Below are 17,959 nucleotides of genomic sequence, written 5' to 3' on the forward strand. Positions count from 1 at the left end.
GCTTCAGCACACTGCAGCCTCCTGTGGAACTGAATTCCACCTCCTACACCCTCTCTCTCTCTCTCTCTCTCTCTCTCTCTCTCTCTCTCTCTCTCTCTCTCTCTCACACACACACACACACACACACACACACACACACACACACACTCTCTCTCTCTCTCTCTCTCTCTCTCTCACACTCCTATTGATAGGTAAAGGCTCCTTATTGATTTGGGACTTAACCTAACAGTTTATGGGTCAGACCATTTTTGAAAAGGGCAGGAAGGTAACAGTGGAAGGAAAGAAGACTTAATTGACAAGCAGAAAGCTTTCCCAGGACAAGTTCTGCCCTAAGGTGGACACAGCTTTAAGCTGGGGGACAGCCATGTACCCAGGAAAGATCCCCTGTGGTTGTAGCCGACCTTTTCTGATCGGTCTGTTTGGATTTTACAGGCAGGGACTTCGACTAATCCATCTCTGGGTCTCCAGTATCAAGCACAGGGCTTATAGAGAGTGACCTTTGTGAAAGGAAGGAAAGCAGGGAAGCAGGAAGAGAGGGAGGGAGGAAAGAAGGACCACGTTTCTCTTCCTTCCAGGCCACCTTTCTGCCTTCTTTGGTGCCCAGTCACACAGCACAATCCAATCCGCCGACTTGCTGTGCACATCTTTAGCAAGCAGATGTTCATTAACAGATTCCCCAGGTTCATCTGCCAAGAATGATTCAGCCTTGATTTTAGAATTAGAGAGGACTCCCACCACTTCCTCCTCCTGTTTGTCAGTTGGGGAAACTGGAGCTCAGATAGGTTAAGTGCCTTGCCTAAGGTCACACAGCAATTAGCAGCTGATAGGGGCAAGCACAAGAATGAAGTTTGGGCAGATGTATACTGGGAGAGAGTTCTTCCAGGTTCAGATGGTGGCCCTGCCAAGTTGTTCATTCGCATGCTTAGAACAGATAGCTTTTGATGCCCTTGGCTTAGTTTGTAAATTACCATGACTCTGGAAATAGCAATGCTGATTATACCTCTCTCTGACAGAGACTCCTGACTCTGCTCTTTCCTCACCTGTCTGGTGAGGACAGCAGGGTGTCCCTCACCCACACCCCACCCTAGGAGAGCACTTGTTGCTGGATGAGGAATCCTGAGTGCGTTTTAACGAAGCCTGGGCGTTCTGGTTCACTCCTGTGACTACTCTAACATTTGGCTTGAAAAGGCTGGAAGTTGGGGTGAGCCCTCTGAATACCCTTAAAGCTGCCCCTCTGGCTCCAGGTCCTTGCAGGTGGGCTCTAGCCTCTCCCTCTGCTCCCCTCACAGCTCTCCACTCCGAGTGCCCAGGTGTCCACACCCTCCTGCTGCCTTAGGGGCCTGCATCTCTCAGCCTCTGGGCCTTTGCTGGTGCCAGCTCCCTGCCAAGAGTGCCTGCTCCCTCCCCTTTATATACCTTCACCCTGTCTCTCCCTCAGTACCCAGTTCAAGGTCTCGCTCTTCCTAGAAGTTTCCCCAGACCATTCTGACTGTAACCCATTATAGCCTTGTGGGATGAGGCTACTGCCTGAGACACTGCCCTGAAGCAGGGCTTCAGAGGATGGGGCCGGGGGTGACCTCAAGCTCTTCCCCCTTCCTCCTTCCAGTGTCCTGCTGTGCTAACAATTAGCCAAACCTATCTGGAAGCCAGGGGCCAAGGGAGCACAGGTGATGGCAGCCCTTAGCAGTCACCTCCTGTGACAGAGAGTGAGTGAAACTGGGGACGGGGGTGGAAGCAAACAGGGAATAAAATCGTGTATTATTAGCTATTTACCCATCCTAGACTAATTAGGACTAGACTAACCACTGACTGGATGGCATACCCTTTAGGATCACCTTTAAGTTTACCGGTTCCTGTGCATGGCATGCAGCTGTCTTCCCTGGCCCCCTCCTGCCTGCCAAACACCAGGTGTGCTCTCCAGTCATTGGAACAACCAAAAAACAGCCCCTCCCGCATTTCCAGACGGCCCTGTTTGGAAAACCACTGCACTATACACTGGGGCTTTTGCATTAGTTTAAGGCATTGTCCCTTCATTGCTGTTTCTCACATACAAGCACTTTAACAGTCTGGATTCACTCAAAGTGCTGAACGAGGGAGCAGAAAAGCCACACTGTGACCTCAGGGTGCCCTTTTTTACTCCCCATCAAGAGCACTGGGAGAGTAGCCTCAGGAAGCTCCAGCCTGCTGCCCCAGCCCCTGTGGGCCCTCCCTGTTTAGAGGCCCTGCACATGGGCCATGACACAGAACAAACAGCACAGCAGTGAAAGTGAACAGAAAGCATGTGTTCAGGGAGAGAATGGATGGGCAGAGAAAACAGCACACAAATGCAGCCCCTGGCCTCGTGCTCAGACCAGTGGTTCCCATTCGGACGCCACTGTTCTTATTCCTTCTGAGGCAATAAGAATAACGCTGATAGCTCTCTCTCTTACACAGGACCCTACAGCGTGCGAGGTGCTTTCATAGACATTTGACAAGAAACCAAAACTCAGGTTCAGTAAATTGTCTGAGATTGTATAGCTTGGAGGAGGCAGAGCGGAGGCTGGAAGTCAAGCCGTCAGATCCCGTCTGCCGACTGTGGTGACAGAGAGCTCTCTGGCTTCTCTAAATTGGTCGAGGAGGCCAAGGTTCATTAGCTGAGCTCTCAGCACCGCTACTGCCCCATCCCGAGTTAGTGGTAGTCGATGGCATTTTAATGGAAGCCAAATCACTCTTTCTCTTGGCATTCTCAGGCAGCTGGAGTATTTGTGTTTTATGATAATTAAATACCATCATCCTTCATATCTGACAATCTTTAGGGCCCGATTAATGACTGCAGCGCACGCTTGGTCGTCGTTAACTCTGCGGCCAGGAGACCTCTCGGCGCCTGGCGGCCGTTTCACGGGGTTGGAGGTGGACGCCCAGCCTGGCACCCTTTCTCAGAGCCAGTGCCGGCCTAGATCGCAGAGCTGCTGACACATTCAGATTCTTTGCCTGAGCCAAAGCTCTGGAAGTTTATGTCTTTTTCTCATGAATGTGCTCTTATAAAAGGGTAACGACGCGCTCCACTGGAGTCTCGCTGGCAGTCAAGCATCCCACAGGCAGTCTGGGTCCTGCCTGCAGCCTGCCCCCACCTGGTTCATCCTCCACATGGCCGCCAGGAATCTGCCTCAAAACACTGGTGTGATCATGGCCCTCCCGCCTCAGAGCCCATCGGAGCACCCTCCCACCCTCCCGATAAAGGCCAAGTTCTTTTGTTTGGCATCTCCAGGCGACCACCACCCAGACCTGCTCCCAGTGTCTCCGCCTGGCCTCCTGCCACTGCCCCTCACAGCCATCCCACAGTAGTTAGAGAAATGCCCAAGCCGGCCTCACGTTCACTCTCTCCTTCTCTCTCTCTCTGTCGACTCTGGACCCCCATACATGCATCATCCAATGCCTAGAATAGCCTTTAGACACAGGGCACATGTCACTTGCCATGAACCCTGCCCCGACCCTGACAGTCAAGCTGGCGGCCCTCACTGTGCTCCATTGAGCTCCAGCGGGGCTGCAGTGTAAGGCTAACGAGGATTCTGGGAGCCAGCGCTTGTGGACCGCTCGCCATGTGATGGGCATCAGTGTGGGCACTTTCCCCGTGTCCACTCCCTCCGTGTACGTAAAGCAGGGTGGTTAAGAGTGTGGGCTCTGGGGCCAGATGCTTGAGTTCAGATTCTGGCTCTATCACTCGGTGCTTTAGGAATCTTGGGCAAAGTTCCTAGCCTTTCTGTACATTAGTTTCCTCATCTATAAATTGGGGAGTAATAATAGTACCTTCTTTGTAGGGGTGTTATAAGGATTAAATAAATAAAGCATTCGGAACCAGTCACATAGAGAGTACTCAGTAAATGTTAACTATTATCTCGTCATAATTACTGTCTTGTGTAGTATCTATTGGTGTGTCTTATTTTTACTAAATTGTGAGCAGCTCAAAGTCAGAGACCATATTTCTTTCATCTCTAGATCTCTTTATTCATTTGATGATAGCCCTCCCTTTTATTACATTACTACTGTATACTTATTTTATAGGTGAGGAATTAGAAGCTCAGAGAACTTGAGTGACTCGCCTCAAATCATGTAGCTTGTCAGAGACAGAGCCAAGGTTGAACTTAGGTCTGGGAGGCTCCTGATCTCCGCTCTGGTACTCCTTTTACATCTGTCCCCCAAACACCAGCTATTTGTCAAGGCTGGGGCTCATCCTCAAAACTCCTCAAGTCCCTGCACACAACACAGGGCTGTTCTATTGCTGATTGATTGAACAACCTCAGGGGCCCTCTCCTTAGGGTACACCCTGAACCCAGGTCAGAGCAGCACCCTGGTTTGCTCTGAGATGCTTACCTAACGCAGAAAGGGGCCCTACTCTTTGAGGACATGGAGACCCCGTGTGTCCAGTTTAGTGCTGCGTGGCAGGCTGCAGCCATTCTCATCGCTTCTGATCTGCACGTCGAGCTACAAGCACCTTCCCGAGACCAGGGCTCCTGAAAACCAATGGGGTTGTCCAGAGTGGGATTCACCTGTAAAAGAAGAGGACCACGTTCCTACTCTTTCTCTCTCAAGGTTTTTTGCTTTGGCACCCCTATTGTAAATGCTGTAGAGTAATCGTCACGGTGACAGTTTAGCACTTTATACCTTATCCATTCAGCATGGCTTTACCATAACCGTGGAATTAATAGTTACTTTTTTTTTTTTTTGCATTACTGTATTTCAGGCACTATGCTAAGAACTTTATTTATATATATATATATATATATATATATATATATATATATATATGATCTCATTTACTTCTCATAATGGCCCCGTAAGATGGGCGTTATCTCCATTTAATGATAAGAAAACTGAAGCTCCAGAGAAGTTAAGTATCTTGATCAAGGTCACACAGCTTATAAGTGGCAAAGCCAAACCTTAAACCCAGGGCTGTCTGACATCAAAGTCTAGTCTCCTTCTATCACCTACTGCTCTGCCCAGCCCACTGAAGAAGACTCACTGTGATCCCGGGTCAGGGAGATGCAGTCCAGAGGCATTTGGTATTCAGGATTTTTGTGCATATAAAATGAAAAACATCTGAGGTGTTGGAGGGAACCAGCAACTGTAAATATACGTGAGAACTGGTAGGAAGCAAAAAACCTTCCTGGAAAACCGGGCTTGCAAAACTCAGATAAGCAAGTGACCTTTACTGACAGAGGCGTGCAATGGAACAGTAAAAAGGACTCATACCTGGGCTTGATTCAGAGAGATACTTAGTGGCTGTATCTGCGAAAAGAGGGTATAAATTAGAATTACACCACAGCTTTGCACATGTACCAGTGCTTACACCCAGGTAGCAGAAGAGAAGCCATTGCCTGTGCAGACAAGAGGTCCACCTACCTGATTTGTTCTCCCTTCTCTGCCCCCCACATTCCGTAAATATTTACCCGTGATTTGGGGTGAATGGCGCAAGGGCCCTTCCCCTCAGGGCACAGTAGGGGCTCACTCTGTATTTGGCACTTGAGCAAAGGATATCCTCCAGAAAGTGGTGACACAGGAATGTGTGCACCCTTCACAGGTGCACAGACCAAGGACCAGGAAGGTGATGTGAATTACTGGAGGCCACCCAGCCAGTGAGTAGGAACCACAAGAGAGTTCTCTCTCTTAGGCCATCACTGTCTCATTCACCACTGTATTCCCAACACCCAGCTTACAGGTCCTGGCACAGAAAGGGGATTCAGTACATGCTGAATGAGTGAACTGGTTCTGAATTCCCTCTAAAGATGAGAGTATAAATTAGGGAGGATAAGGGGAGAAAAGAAGGCCTCTCCTCTCTGTCTTCCCTCCTGGCCATAGGAGCAGAAAGGAGTCTCCTCCGTTCAGACCAGAGAAAACATTTGCTCCTCGGGAAGGCCATGTCTTTTTTGGGGTTGTGAGTGCACTCCCATTGCTGAGCCCCTGAACACAGAGCCTTTCCCTGGGAAACCTGGGAGACATCAGAATCCCCTTTCCTAGTGTTCTCAGAATGGAAGGGAAAGAGAGAGAGCCCAGCTGAAGCATCTGGGACTCTGGTTCCAGGCAAGTAAGTAAAGGGCTGTATGGACCCATGGCCTAGAGAGCCCAGGTGGCCTGCTGTCATTTTTGGCATACAGAAATCCTCCACACCAGCCTTACCCTCCTGGACAGATTGCCCAGACCGCTCACAAGAGCCACTTGCTCTGTAAACCTACATTGAGCACCTGCTTCATTCTAGGACCTGTGATCAACAGCACAGAGGGAACAGGGGTTTTTATACCTACTAGAGGAGGCAAGGTGGGGACATAAGTATGCATGCTCTGGGGGAGACAGAAAAGGTGAGCCGTCTAGGTTACCTGCTGTGTTAGCATTCAATGGAAGAAAAGAGAACTTTGGGGAGGGTAGATCAAGGAAGGCTTTCTGGAAGGGGTGGCAATTGAGCTGAGCTTCAAAAAATAGAACAGATTTGGACCAGGACGTTCCTTATCCCCATAGGAGAATTTCCTTTTAGACGCTTATACTTAAAATCTCATCATTTCAGGACTCTTGCCAGTGCTTCTATCAAGCCAGAGTCGGGCATCCTACTTAGTCACGAAGCAAGTGTCTGTAGGCTTGCAGGCCAGCCCGCCCTGACCCAGACCTCAGATGCTTGCTCTGTTCACTGAGGGTCTTTTTCTTGCCTTTGGCCATGGACTGAGACGGTCAAGCAGGTATCTGTGTTTTACGCAAAGGCATCATGGTTTGGTAGACAGAAGTCAGGCTGTGGGTCAGCAAGGACCACTCACTAGTTTTGTAAGCCTCAGCTTCCTCGTCTGTAAAATGGGAATGATAATCACGCTGCCCTCTAGGAGCTGCTGTGAGCATTAGAAAGGTTCAGGCTGTGGAAGCACACTTAGTGTGTGCTCAAATACATGGCAGCAGCTATTAATATCAATTAGGGAGAATGCCGTGGGAAGGTTGACTCCTAGCGATGGGCCAGGGGCAAGGACTAGGTCACCCTTCTCTGCTGGCCTGCTGATAACCACTGGACAGTAGTGCCCTGGACTGAAAAGCCAGGGGTAGGGAGGGACCCTCAATCAACCCAGGAGGCCGCTTCTGCTGCTGGCTTCTTTTCCAGGCTCCACATGTCTCCATTAACGTGCTGCCTGAGGACAGGTGGACCAAACAAATGACCCTGCATATTCTCGCTTTCTCCCTGGTCCAAGGCTGTCTGTTCTCTGCCTGTTCTACTGGCTCCCAGGTTCTCTCCCTTCCCATCAAGGGGCATCTCTGTTGGCAGATCTTCTGGTCCAGGACCACAGCATGGTACATCTTCAGAGGGTACTGTTCATATTCTGTGGCCTTCCTGGAGACCATCTTCATTGGAGTGGCAATGTTAGCCACTCTGTGGCCTAGCAGATCTCTTGGCCTCTGAGAGGAAGGTGTGGAGTGTACAGGGAGGGAGCTGATGAGAGATGAGGCTGGAAAGCCAGGCGTGGATCAAATTCTAAAGGGCTTGGTAGATCCCATGTGGCCTTTATCCTGAAAATGGTTCGTAGGAAGGAAGTGATTTGCTCACATGGGTTTGTTTCTTTTTCCCTTCTATTGCTACCCAGCCCCACTCGCACCAAATTTGCTTTATAACTCGTTGGCATAAAAGACTGGGTTACATAAAAAGCAGAGAGTGACACACCTTCCACTAAAATAGCCGTAACACTGATAGTGCCTCACACTTGATTGTGCTTGATGGTTTCCAGAAGGCTGTCTGCTGAGCCAAGGAAGAGCACAGCCTTTGGAATATCATACCTGTCTTGGTTTGGATCCCATATTCATTGACTCTCAGTCCTCTCTGTGAAATACAGGGTTCTCGAGAGGAGCAAGTGACATGGAATACTTTGTAAACTGTGAACTTGAGAAATGTTTCCTTCCCATTGATTGCCTCATTTGATATCACTGTAGCTCTGTGGTTCCCTTAATAAACTCTTTCCCGCATTTTACAGACGATAAAACTGAGGCTCAAAGAGGTAACGTGACATGTGCGTGGTTGTCTTAGTCTTAGGCCTTTTTTTCTTTTTCTTTTTTTTAAAATTTTTATTGGAGTATAGTTGATTTACAATGTTGTGTTAGTTTCAGGTATACAGCAAAGTGAATCAGTTATACATATACATATATCCACTCTGTTTTAGATTCTTTTCCCATATAGGTCATTACAGAGTACTGAGTAGAGTTCCCTGTGCGATACAGTAGGTCCTTATTAGTTATCTATTTTATATATAGTAGTGTGTATGTGTCGATCTCAAATGTAAGTTGGTACAACCATTATGGAGAACAGTATGGAGGTTCCTTAAAAAACTAAGTATAGAACTACCATATGATCCAGCAATTCCACTCCTGGGCATATATCCATAGAAAACCATAATTAGAAAAGATACATGCACCCCAGTGTTCATTGCAGCAGTACTTACAATAGCCAAGACATGGAAGCAGCCTAAATGTCCATCAACAGAGGAATGGATAAAGAAGGTGTCATGCATATAAATATATTTAATAGATATAAATAAAATTTGTATCTTAATTCTCTCACCTGTAAAACGGAGATACAGACAGTACCTGCTTTGTAGTGGGTCATGAGGGTGAGCTGAATTAACACAGGTAGAGGGCTCAGAATAGTGCCTGGCACATAGTAAGGGCTCAAGAGATGTTAGTGGTGGTTTTTAATCCCCCCCAGACACCAGCGTGGCTCATTCCCTTTAGTCAAAAGTCACCTGAGGCCATCACTGTCTGTGTGACCTAAAGTTTCACCACTGCCTCCAAATACACAGGCCACAGCGCCCTTCCTGGCTTTACGTGTTCTCAGACTTATCACCATCTCGGTAAACTGTGTATTAATTTATCTTGTATTTTTCACTTGCTGTGTACCATTGTGTGTAATTGGTGATGCTCACATTTTAGCACACGTCTGAATCACCTGGAGCGTTTGTGGAATCAGATTAATGGACTCCACCCAAGATTCATGGCTCAGTAACTCTGGGGCAGGGCCCAAGAATTTTCATTTCGAAACAATTCCCAGGTGATGTTGAAGTTACTGATTCTAGCCATACCCTAAAAGTACCAAAGAAACAGCAGGAAGCTGATGACATGGGAGGCTAGTATTTTTTTTTTTTTTTTTTTTTTTAATCTTATTATCTCTCGTACGAAAATGTCAGCTCAGTGGGGACAGGAGTTTTGTCTGCTTTGCTCCTTGATGTATCTCAGCACCTAGAAGAGCAGGCGCTCAATAAGTGCCTGTCGGGTACCTGTGTATTGACCGCATGACCGTGTCCGGTTTGTCAGTGCCTGCGGCTGGCCCGGCTGCTGCCGCGCGGTCCCCCTGGGGCCGTCCCCGCCCCGCTGACTGCGCGTGTTTGTGCCCTAGATCCCCCGGGCGGCCTGCAGAACCACCCTCGGCTCCGGACACCGCCGCTGCCGCTCTCGCACGCCCACACCCCTAACCAGCACCACGCGGCCTCCGTTAGCTCCCTGAACCGGGGCAACTTCACTCCGAGGAGCAACCCAAGCCCGGCCCCCACGGATCACTCGCTCTCCGGAGAGCCCGCGTCCGGGGGCGCGCAGGAGCCGGCCCACGCCCAGGACAACTGGCTGCTCAACAGCAACATCCCGCTGGAGACCAGGTGCGGGGCGCGGGGCAGGTGCGGGGCGCGGGACGGCCGCGGGGCGCGGGACGGCCGGGCTGAGGCCCTCGGGCTCTGGAGGGACCCCGCTGTGTGCCCACCACCTGGCCCGGCCCGGGCGGCTGGGGTCTGGGCCGCAGCGTAGGGATACGAGGAGGGCGGTGGGATGATGTAGGGGAGAGAGAGCTGGGGCTTGGGAATCAAGCAGCCCTGAAGTTCAGGGCGAACCTGCTGCTTACTGAAGGTATGACCTTGCTCAATTTGCTGACCCCCTTTGTGCCTCACTTTAATACCCCACGGGGATGCTGCTCACTGGAGAAGGCTGTTGTAACAGTAGATGAGAGCTGATGTGTGTGAGCAGGGCTGTCATGTGGCAGAGAGCAGGCTCCCAGTGTTTGATTTGGGCCCACACCTCTGCTTTTCCCTACCGCGACTTGGTCACCCTCCACCTGGCATGGACTTGCCTGGCCTGCAGTGGGTGCTCGGTGGCTGCCATCTCCCCTCACCTCCTCTCCTCTCCTTCTGGCCTAGCCCTTCTATACCCAAAGCCCTAATAATCCCTACAAATAATTGATACATTTGAGTTTTAGTTACAAGGGCTTTCATATGTGGGATATGATAGAATCCTCTACAACTTTAGAGAATAGGTATTACTATTGTGATCCCATTTAAGAGACTTGGAAGCTGAGACTCAAGAAGGGTAGGCAGTCCGTGCACGGCTGAGATTTGAACCCAGGTGGCCTAGCTTCCGGGCGCAGTGCTGTCTCCCTACACCACCAACCGTCTCCTCCTGGCCTGGACCCCTCTGCCTCTCCCTTCTTCCAGCCTCCTCGAATGCTTCTTTCAGCTCAGGGATTTCAGTCAGCCTCTGTTCATAGCCTCTGTTCTTCCTTCCTTTTGCTAAGCCACTATTTTTCCCAAACAGAAGGGATTTTTTTTAAGGTTATAAAAACCATACAAACCCACTGGAGAAAACGCAGGAAGATATGAAGACGAAAGGTAGATGTACCCATAATCCTACCACTCTGAGATAAGCGCTCTTGGCTTTGGGGGACATAGCCTTTTCCTATTTTCTCTAAACTGAGGATGAAGTGTCCCAGGCTGGACATTTGGAAGCTCTTTCTCAAAGAGAAAGTAGTTCTCAAAGTAGTGGGAAACGAAGATTTTCTCAAACTCCTGTTCCTTATCTGGGAAGAGGACGAAAGTCGTACCACATTTGAGGAAGTGAAATTAACCTATACGTGGAAGGCGTACCCATCTGACTCTGCCTGGTACATGACGGTGATATTCCCACGCTGAGCTAGTGGGTCCAGTGAGAGAAAATCAACATCCTTTTGTGCCATTTCACTCCTGTAGAATCATTTTTCCAAAAGCAAGTTTCTCACAGATGTGGCCCAACCTGCCCCCAGTCTCTTAATTAATATGTCTCTGTTGACAGTCTTCAAGATCATGTGTGACTTTTCCCTGCGCGCCTCCTTTGCTCTCTTCACGGACAGAGTCAGATAATTGTATGTCTTCCTACCCAGAGTAGCTTAATTAGATCTCCATTATTTCCAAAGTGCTTATTGAATGACAGCACATGGTTGGTTGAAAGAAGCCAGCAAGTAATCGATGGTTCTGATTCCCTGCATGGAGCACGGCAGCTACTCCCTCTGCATAGATGTTCATTTTTCTCACATAGGATCAAAGTAGGTGGTTCTCGTCCCGGGGTGAAGCGACCCTTCTGCAGCCTCCCAGTCTCCTGAGGTGCTGAGCCATGGAGCTGCGGCTGACTTTCCTTGTTGTCGGCCACTGTGCTTTTTCTATGTCCTGTTTTCTTCTTCCCCTGCTGCTAGAAAGGGTATTCTGGGGCTTGGGAAAAAAAAAAAAAAAAAAAAGTAGATGGTTCTCCAAGTTTTTCAAGGGAAAGGAAGATAAAGGACCAGAAGCAGGGACATTCTCCTGATGGTTAGTTTGAGACGTGAAGGTGGTCCCAGCTTAAGTCTCTTGCCTCGTTAGCCAGTGCCCACGTGCCTATCTGACCCTCTCTCCTCCCACATCCATAGCTCAAACCACATGGAACTTTGTTTTCTTTTTTCTTATACTTTATCATTCAACGAATGTTCTGTAGAGCAGTTAGGAAATGGAAATAAGCAAGAAAAGAAAGGCACCCATATCTGCCACCAAATGGTAATCATTGTTAACGTGTTGGCATATACTCATGTTTATATAACATTTTCTTGCTTTTCTAAATCCATTCACATGTATAACATGATTATGTAAATTTAATATTCAGTATATGTGTGTATATGTGAGTGTACATATATGTGTATTTATCAGTATTCCATCAAATCCCCAGGCCTTTCATGCCCCTGTGCCTTTGCACATGCTCTTTGCACGACTCTCTACCAGAGTCACCTTCCTCCTCACTTCTTGGTCTAGCAAAGTCCTTGAAGACCCAGATGAAATGTTTGAGGAAGGTTTCCGCTGTGACCTCAGAGTTCTGTGCATCTAAAGATAGCCTAAAACTGGGCTTTCCTGGTGGCGCAGTGGTTGAGAGTCCACCTGCCCATGCAGGTCGGGGAAGATCCCACATGCCGCGGAGCGGCTGGGCCCGTGAGCCATGGCCGCTGAGCCTGCGCGTCCGGAGCCTGTGCTCCACAACGGGAGAGGCCACAACAGTGAGAGGCCCGGGTACCGCAAAAAAAAAAAAAAAAAAAAAAAAAAAAGCCTGAAACTGGGAGAGGTGCCTAATACAGTGGATAAAACAATCAGAATTCTAGATCTTCATACCAACTGGTTGACAGCACAAAACTAACAAGGTATAGTTTAAGAGGGATCAGTGTCAAGTCTGGCAAATAGAATCAAAAGTAACTGTGATCAACTTGGTGAGGTGGGAAGGATGTGGGCTTTAGATCAGATGGATGTGGATTCCTACCTTGGCTTTAGTGCTTACTAGCTGGACAGCCTCCTTAACGTCTGGACAGCCTCCTTAACGTCTCTGAACCTTGATGTCACCATCTGTAAATTGGGTTAAGAATTCATGCCTGTTGGGTTGGGAGTAAATGAAATGTATGAGAAACACACAGCACAGTGCCTGGCCTTAAAATACATGCTATAAAAGCCGTTTCCATTTTTGCCATATATATCTGCTCCCCATACCAACCCTGTGAAGAAAAAAGTCATTCAAAAATATTTATTAAGCTCCTACTCACTAGAAGAATTGAGAGGAAATCACAGGTTCTATCCCTTGTCTGCTTGGAAGAAGTGAGTTTGGCCCTGATGTTCTGAGGGCATCAGTGATGGTCCACTCACTGTAGCGAGTTGTTCAAAGCACAGATTTCAGGGTCAGACACACCCTATGCTCAGACCCCCCACCCCCACCCCAGTGCTCACTAGCTATGGACCTAGATCTTATAAGTCTTCATCTCTGAAAGGGAGAAAATATTAGCAAATTCCTGTTCTGATGATCTATTGCCACATAACAGACTACCCAAAACTTAGTGGTTTAAAAAACACCAGTTGACTGTACTTCACAGTGTGAATCAGCAGTTCAGGAAGAGCTCAGCTGGGCTGGTCTTCTGCTCCACGGGGGATAGACTGGGGTCAATCAGTGGTATTTGGCTCTTGGCTGGTCTGGTCTGAAGGATCCAAGATGGCTTCACTCACGTGCCTGACACCTTGGGGGAGACAGCTGGAAAGCTAGGCTCGGTAGGGCTCCTCTCCTTCTGATGTGGTCTCAGGGTCTCTCCACATGGCCTTCCCTGCAGGGAACTGTACTTTGTCCTCAGCAGCTCAAGGCTCCACTGCACTGAGACAAGAAGCCGTTGATCCTCCTAAACGGCTTGGCCTGGAACTGGCACGGTGTCACTTTTGCCATATTCTGTTGGTCAAAGCAGTCACAGGCCAGCCAGCTTCAAGGGAGGGACAGTAGACCCCACTTCTCAAAGGGAGTAGTGCCAAGAATTTTCATCCACCTTGAATCTACCATGCTGCCCCATAAGGTTGTTGGAGCAATTACATAAAATAATGCCTGCAAATGTCTTAGCACACCGTAAGTGCTCAACTGCTTATCATGTAGTACTTGTTGTCCAGTGAATATTCACGCAGTGCCTACTGTGTGCCTGAGACATTTAAGAGAATAGACTCTTGCAGTAGGATAGAGATAAGCACAGGAAATGTGTTCTGATTGCCTCGGGATCCCCAGCACACAACACAGCCTTGCCACCTGCTGGGGGCTTGACAGATAGTAACACACAGGTGAAATGAATGAGTGAATGAATGATGGAACAAATGAATGGATACATATACTCACCTGAGACTCGAGTGGGGGCACAGAGAAGACTTCCCAACGGACCTGGTGCTGTGTGACTGTGTCGAAAAGCAGGTTTCCCCAGGGAGAGGCAGGAGGGAAAGGAGGGCCTGGAGAGGCACAGCCTGAGCAAAGCCCTAGAAGCCCCAGAGAGCAGGGCCTGTTTGAGACCGTTGTCCTAAACAGCTTTGCCAAGCACCACCAGAACAGGGGGCCTCCCGATGCCAGAGAAACAGCCACAGACCCTTCCCTAATTGTCGCACTGAGTTTCTGTTGAGAGTCTAAAATAAATAGCTGAGCAAATACCGTAACAGCTGGCAGAATGACCAGGGGGGAATTCAGTTGCATGCTGGCAGGAAAAGGAAGGCTAGCAGAAGGACGGAGGAGAGAGAGGGCCTAGTTAACGCACTCCTTTCTCTGCCCCTGCTGTGCCTCTGACACTCCCCCAGGGTGACTGAGTCCCCCAAGGAGGAGATCGAGTCTACCTGTGCTCCCCAGAGCTGCGATGTGATATTGCTTTAAGCCCTGCAGGTGCATCTGTGGTCCATTCTGGTGGGAGCCGTGTGTTCAGGGTCCCCTAAAACCTGATCCACTTCTTTCACACTCGGCAGCATCAGACGCGTAATTGATTCCGCAGGGACTGCCTGATTAATAAAGCATCAATCAGGCTCCTGTCGGATGAAGGGGAAGCTGGAGCAGAAGGCTGCCAGGGGCCACTTTGTGGTCATACTCAATTTGGGGAACAGCTCTGCCCACCCTCAGGGATGGGAGACTACCCCGTGGTCTCCAGCCCTGATGCGCTTCCCAGAATGGCACACGGTGTCTGCTGGTGTGCCAGGCCAGCCCCTGAGCATCGCAGGGAACTGGGAAGGACAGTCGTCCCTGTCATTGGTGATTCCGTCACAGACGTACATAAGATACAGCCACTGCCACATAAGAAGCTGGAGGTCTAGGGAGGGAGGCAGACCCATAGATGAATGAATGGAGACAGGACTGTCTGGATGACGCTGTGAGAGGAGAGGAGAGGGTGTGGCTCCCTCGGCTTGGAAGCCTCAAATGACAAACACTCAGAGAGCCCTTACTGGGTGCTCTCATGAGCTCCCAACCAAGGAAGTTCATTAGAGACTCAGGGCCCAGGGTTTTTACTGGGGGCTGGTCACACGGACATCACCTGCCTGGCAAGTACCCCAAATCCAGACTCCCAGAAGGAAAGCAGGTGTTCAGCATAAACCATATTGTTTGTACAAATAAAACTCAGTGAGTCAGCCCCTCTTATCGGTTGATGGTGGGAACCCTCCTGAACCCTGAGCTCCCAGACACCAGCCAAGGGCCAACCTTATAAGCAGGCCTTTCGAAGGATAGCCGTCAGGACCGCTATCTTAACTCTTCTGCACAGAAAGGTAGTCTTATTATCCTCCTCGCTTTAGAGGTGAAGAATCTGAAGAACAGAAAGCCTAAGTCACTTGCCTAAGGAGCCACAGTCAGCAGATGGCAGGGCCAGGAGCCGTGCCCAGGCCGGCTGACTCTGGAGCTTCTGCCCCTAACCACTGTCCAGCACTGCCTTCCCGATTATTAAAGGTAGCCTCTTGGGGCATGCATTAGTAGAATCTGCAGGGAGAGAGGAATTCTGAGATGAGGGACAGTTGTGCAAAGGCCGGGAGGGAGCTTGGCCTTTTGGAGAGAGCCAAGAGTTTGGTGAAGTGGGAGCTGCAGGGGCTTCCCAGTGGAGATGACAGTAAATGGGGGTCCCTGGTGGAGGACCTTGTGTTCCATGAACAGGAGGTTGCACTTTCCCCGTGGGCATGGGGGCTGGGGGTGGTAGAAGTAGGGGTGAGTAGCTGCCAACATCTTGCAGATTGAGACTGACATCATGAGATTGGCAGGGAAGACCTGGTTCATTTTTGTTTCTTTGTTCATCCCTTTGTTCACATGCCAGCTCCGTAACTAACTCTAAGCGTGGTCTTGGCCAAGTCTCTTAACACCCCGCACACCTTGGCAGGGGTGGGTGTCTGCAGAGTGTGGGGTGTGATCCCTGCCTGTCCTGCTCTACCGGGTGGCTGTCCCAGGGCTTAGGGGGTGGAAACATGGTCCAGGACAGTGGGCTCATGGTGAGAAGCTGGGCTGTTGAACACGGCAGTCCCGGAAGGACTACTGGCCACTGCAGCTTCCCAGCCACTTCCTTCCCCAAAGCCATGCATTTGGTGCTTGGGAGGCAAGCTCAACCGGCCCTGGGTCAGAGAGATGGAACCCTGCTTCAGGCAGCTCAGGGACTGGCCCAGGGCCCCCCCTCAGGCTTAGAGGGGAGCCAGTCCCCTCCCCTCTCTAAGAAGAGCTTTAAGAGCAGTCTAGCACTACACTGCAGTTCCTTCTCCAAGCCAGCGGCAACTCTTTCCTTACAGGCAGCTTGGGGCTGTGAGGCGGGAGAGATCTGAGTTTGAGTCCCATCTCTAGCTTTCCACTGCCGTGTGATCTTAGTTTGTCACTTAACCTATCTGGGCCTCAGTTTCCATATCTGTAAAATGAGTTAACAACACCCACCAACATGAGGTCAGATGAATCCAGTGGCCATACCTGAGCTCCCAGCAGCAGTGGCTGGAGACCCTGCAGGACTGTGACCCAAGGAGGGCTCAGCGGCTCAGGTTCCCCATCAGGAAATCCTCATCACTTCTGTGTTTCAGAAGAACCAGAAACCCAGAGTGTTGGGGGCAGAGATAGACAGGAAATTTAGTAGGGCGCCTTGAACTGGGAGTCTGGACACCCGGGTTTTTGTTCCAGCTCTGCCACTGACTTGCTGTGTGGATAGGGGCAGGACACATGTCTCTCTGGGTCCTGGTTTTCTCAGCAGTCAAATGAGACCTAATAATTTGACCCAGAACTCAGTTTTGAAAGTACAGAATGAGGCTTACCATTTCAAGGCAATAATAGCATCCGAATAGGCAGCATTTCAGCAAGTGCTCATGTCACCCCAAACTCCCAAGTGAGCTAAATGATTAACATCCAAGTTAGCATGGGTGTGGACACTCTTTCAGGAAATCGTATGTACTCTATCACTCTAGAAACCCTTTGTTCTCTTGCATTGCCTCTCCCCTTGTTTGAATAGATCTATACTTTTAGGAGATACTTGTCTGCTCTCTCTTTTTAAGTAACTGTTTCCTTTTGAATTACAAAATTGAAAATTAAAATCACTCTTGATCCAGACAGTGGAAAATCCCCACCGTTAACATTTTCATCTTTTATCCTTTGTCTTTTTTCCCTGAATGAATTTATTTGTTTGTTTCTGATGCATCCTAAGTATAGATTTGACTCTCTGAGAGCATAGTCCTTACCTAGCGATGTAGGCCAGACTCCTACACATTCTGGCGAGCGTGCCACGCAGCCACCCTCAGGCCCTAGGGCGGCAGCAAGAACTCATCCCTGGGGCCCCCGGACAGGTGCAGTTAGGGCCTGCTCAGGCTGGGCTGTACAGACTATAAGAAGGCTGAAAATTTCCTTGTGAAATGCAGGGAATAGATGAAATAATAATACAACATCACCTGTGCTACCCTCAATTAAACGCCAGCTGCATGCTAGCGATATGTCAGCATGCTTATCTTTGTGTACCTCATCATGTGCAGTGTTCGGCAAATGTTATATGAGTGCCTGCTTCCATGTGTCAGGTATTCTTCTAGACTCTGGGCACACGGGCAGAGAATACGACCTGAGATTTCTACCCATGAAACTAAATGGCATTAGGAAAAAGCACAATAAGTGTATTATATACATACACACACACACACACACACACACACACACACACACACACACACGTACGCTTGCACACATACATATACGTATATACATGTGTGTGTGTGTGCATGTCTAGTGCTATGTGGAAATCTAAAGCAGTGCAGGGGGCCAGTGGGTGACTAGAAAGAGTAGGGTGGGAGCTTTTATAGTTAGGGTGAGAAGGGAGGGACTGATCTGTACAGATATTTGGGGGCACGTGATTCAGGCAAGTAGCAGCAAAGGCTTAGCCTGTTGGAGA

At 49.4% G+C, this 17,959-nt stretch overlaps 1 protein-coding gene across 1 annotated transcript in view; it reads left to right on the forward strand.

Annotated features, from left to right (window-relative positions):
• The window catches only part of TENM4 (teneurin transmembrane protein 4), a 390,999-nt gene that overhangs the window by 142,641 nt on the left and 230,399 nt on the right, over positions 1-17,959 (forward strand). Inside the window, 1 exon segment of the mRNA XM_032640774.1 lies at positions 9,389-9,644. Within this exon segment, the coding sequence (XP_032496665.1) occupies positions 9,389-9,644 (256 nt within the window).

This window comes from Phocoena sinus, chromosome 8, assembly GCF_008692025.1.
Source record: "Phocoena sinus isolate mPhoSin1 chromosome 8, mPhoSin1.pri, whole genome shotgun sequence".
NCBI lineage: Eukaryota > Metazoa > Chordata > Mammalia > Artiodactyla > Phocoenidae > Phocoena > Phocoena sinus.